The sequence below is a fragment of the Narcine bancroftii genome, chromosome 1 (assembly GCF_036971445.1).
Source record: "Narcine bancroftii isolate sNarBan1 chromosome 1, sNarBan1.hap1, whole genome shotgun sequence".
Lineage (NCBI taxonomy): Eukaryota > Metazoa > Chordata > Chondrichthyes > Torpediniformes > Narcinidae > Narcine > Narcine bancroftii.
This window is the reverse complement of record NC_091469.1, coordinates 141,339,134-141,341,633: the sequence shown is the minus strand read 5'-3', so window position 1 is coordinate 141,341,633 and position 2,500 is coordinate 141,339,134. Positions and strand designations below refer to the sequence as shown.

Here is a 2,500-nt window from a genome sequence, read left to right as displayed (position 1 = left end):
CGGGCCAGCCTGAGCCAATTAGCATACACAATCCTTACCATTACAATAGGATTGAGTTCTATTTAAATACTTCAGCTCTCAAGAAGGGATTTGAGCTCCTGTTTCTGGAGCTAGCAGCTCATTCAGTAATGAAAGCAGAATGTTGTTCACATACTACTTTGCCACATTGCCAAGGAGTTACACAACAGCCTCAAATTAAAACAAGACAATCTCGGCTAAGGACTTAACTGTTGTGAGACTGACCTGCAGGTGTGAGAATAAAACCTCTTTCCTTTCAAGAAGCACTTGTTTGGAGACTCTGTACACTCGCAGATGCACTTCACTGGGTTTAACGGCTGAGGTTTCGGGCAACTTTTCTTGCAAACGCACTCACAGGAATCTGCGTCAAACTGTTTGTGGGGGCCACAAATGGCAGGATACAGTCCATTTTTGCACACGCACTGGCAGGTGTCCTTATCCAGTTCCCGGTGATGTCCACAGCTTGAATGGCGGAGGCCACCTTTGCACACACACTGGCAAGTCTCCTCATCCAGCTCTTTGTTAGGTCCACAGACACTGTGGAAGCCAACGTCACCCTCTGCAAAAAATAACATCGCATTTTTTTAAGAGAATAAGGTGAGAACATAAAGCATTTTAATTTGGGGCCATGTCACAATTCATAATTAACCATACACAGGAATGGGGGGGGGGGGAGAATTTTTTCTTTATCATTTAAGCATTAACTAATGAATGCTGGACCAGGTTTCAACAATGTTGGCTTGGAGGGAATATTAATGGCCAGGTAAAATTATGGAAATATACAACAAAGTCACACGTCATTCAGCTCGAGTCGTCCATGCCGACTAGTGCGCACCCTTCTATGTTAACTCCAACACCCAACGTTTGCCCTCTATGCCTAAGCAATCCATATGGTCATTTGACATCTCAAATTTTGTTAGTACCCAGTTTCATCCATTCTCACAGGCAGAGCTTTACAGGGAGTCACCACTTTCTGGGTGAAGAACCCGCCCCTGCTTTCTCTCTAAATCTTTCCACCTTACCTTAAAACTGTGTTCTCGAGTTTTATCTACTTCTGATACAAGGAAATGCTGCCTGTAGCCTATTTTGTCCATATACCTTATAGCTTTATGTACCTCAATCATGTCACATCTTAACCTCTTCCACTCCAGGGCAAACAGACTTAGCTTCTCCAGTGTCTCCTTATTACTGAACTATTCCATTCTAGGAACATCTTCTGCAGCACTCTCACCTTCACAAGATTACAAGATATAGAAGCAGAAGTAGGCCCATCGAATCTGCTCTGCCACTTTAATCATGAGCTGATCCATCCTCTCACTCAGCCCCACTCCCCATAACCCTTAATTCCCTGACTAACAAAATGCCTGTCAATCTCTTAATGCCCTTTTCTTTTTTTTTTCTTTGGCTTGGCTTCGCGGACGAAGATTTATGGAGGGGGTAAAAAGTCCACGTCAGCTGCAGGCTCGTTTGTGGCTGACAAGTCCGATGCGGGACAGGCAGACACGATTGCAGCGGTTGCAGGGGAAAATTGGTTGGTTGGGGTTGGGTGTTGGGTTTTTCCTCCTTTGCCTTTTGTCAGTGAGGTGGGCTCTGCGGTCTTCTTCAAAGGAGGTTGCTGCCCGCCAAACTGTGAGGCGCCAAGATGCACGGTTTGAGGCGTTATCAGCCCACTGGCGGTGGTCAATGTGGCAGGCACCAAGAGATTTCTTTAGGCAGTCCTTGCCCTTTTAATCAGAAGTTATGCCCTCTTTTCTACCATGGAAAACATCTACTCTGTCCAAGCTTTTAAGCATTTGAATTGCCTCAATAGAGTCCTCCTTCATCCATATGCACTCCAACGAGTACAGTCCAAGAGCCTAGAATCATTCCTCATGTGCTAACCCTTCCATCCCTGGTATAATTTTAGTAAATCTTCTCTGAATCCTCTCCAACACTAGCATGTCTTTTCTCAAATAAGGCACTCAAAACTACACAGTACTTTATGAGAGGTCTCACCAGTGCTTTATAGAGTCTCAAAATTACATCCTTGATTTTGTATGCTATCCCTCTCAAAATGAATGGTCTTGGTGACCACAAATAGATGCAGCATTCCAGCCAAGGGCCAAATGAGTTTTATCAAGCTGGAGAATTAATTTTCTACTTCTGAATTCCACATTCTGACCAATAAAGACCCATATATCTCTAATATATTCCTAAATCATGTTGTTGACTTCCATTCCCACTTTCAATACTCAGTGAAATTGTACTTCAAGGTATGACTGTTCCTCAATACTCTCTAAGTTTGTACCTAATCTCATTAGAATTCCAAAAATGCATTGCACAGAAATTCGACAGAGTAGATGTAGAAAAGTTGTTTTTCGTGGTAGGAGAGTCTAGGCCAAGAAGGCACAATCTCAGGGTTGAAGGGGATCTGCTTAGAATGAAGAAGCTTAGGAATTTTTTCAGCCAGAGGGTGGTAAATCTATAGAATTTGTTGCCACAG

The 2,500-nt window shown here is 43.5% G+C and overlaps 1 protein-coding gene across 2 annotated transcripts in view; it reads right to left on the bottom strand.

The window, feature by feature from the left end:
• vegfc (vascular endothelial growth factor c) overlaps positions 1–2,500 on the bottom strand; it is a 198,517-nt gene that overhangs the window by 7,981 nt on the left and 188,036 nt on the right. For both annotated transcript variants that reach the window (XM_069940796.1, XM_069940786.1), the window contains exon 6: positions 244–577. In XM_069940796.1, coding sequence (XP_069796897.1) covers positions 244–577 — 334 coding nt within the window. The remainder of the gene's footprint in view (positions 1–243; positions 578–2,500) is intronic.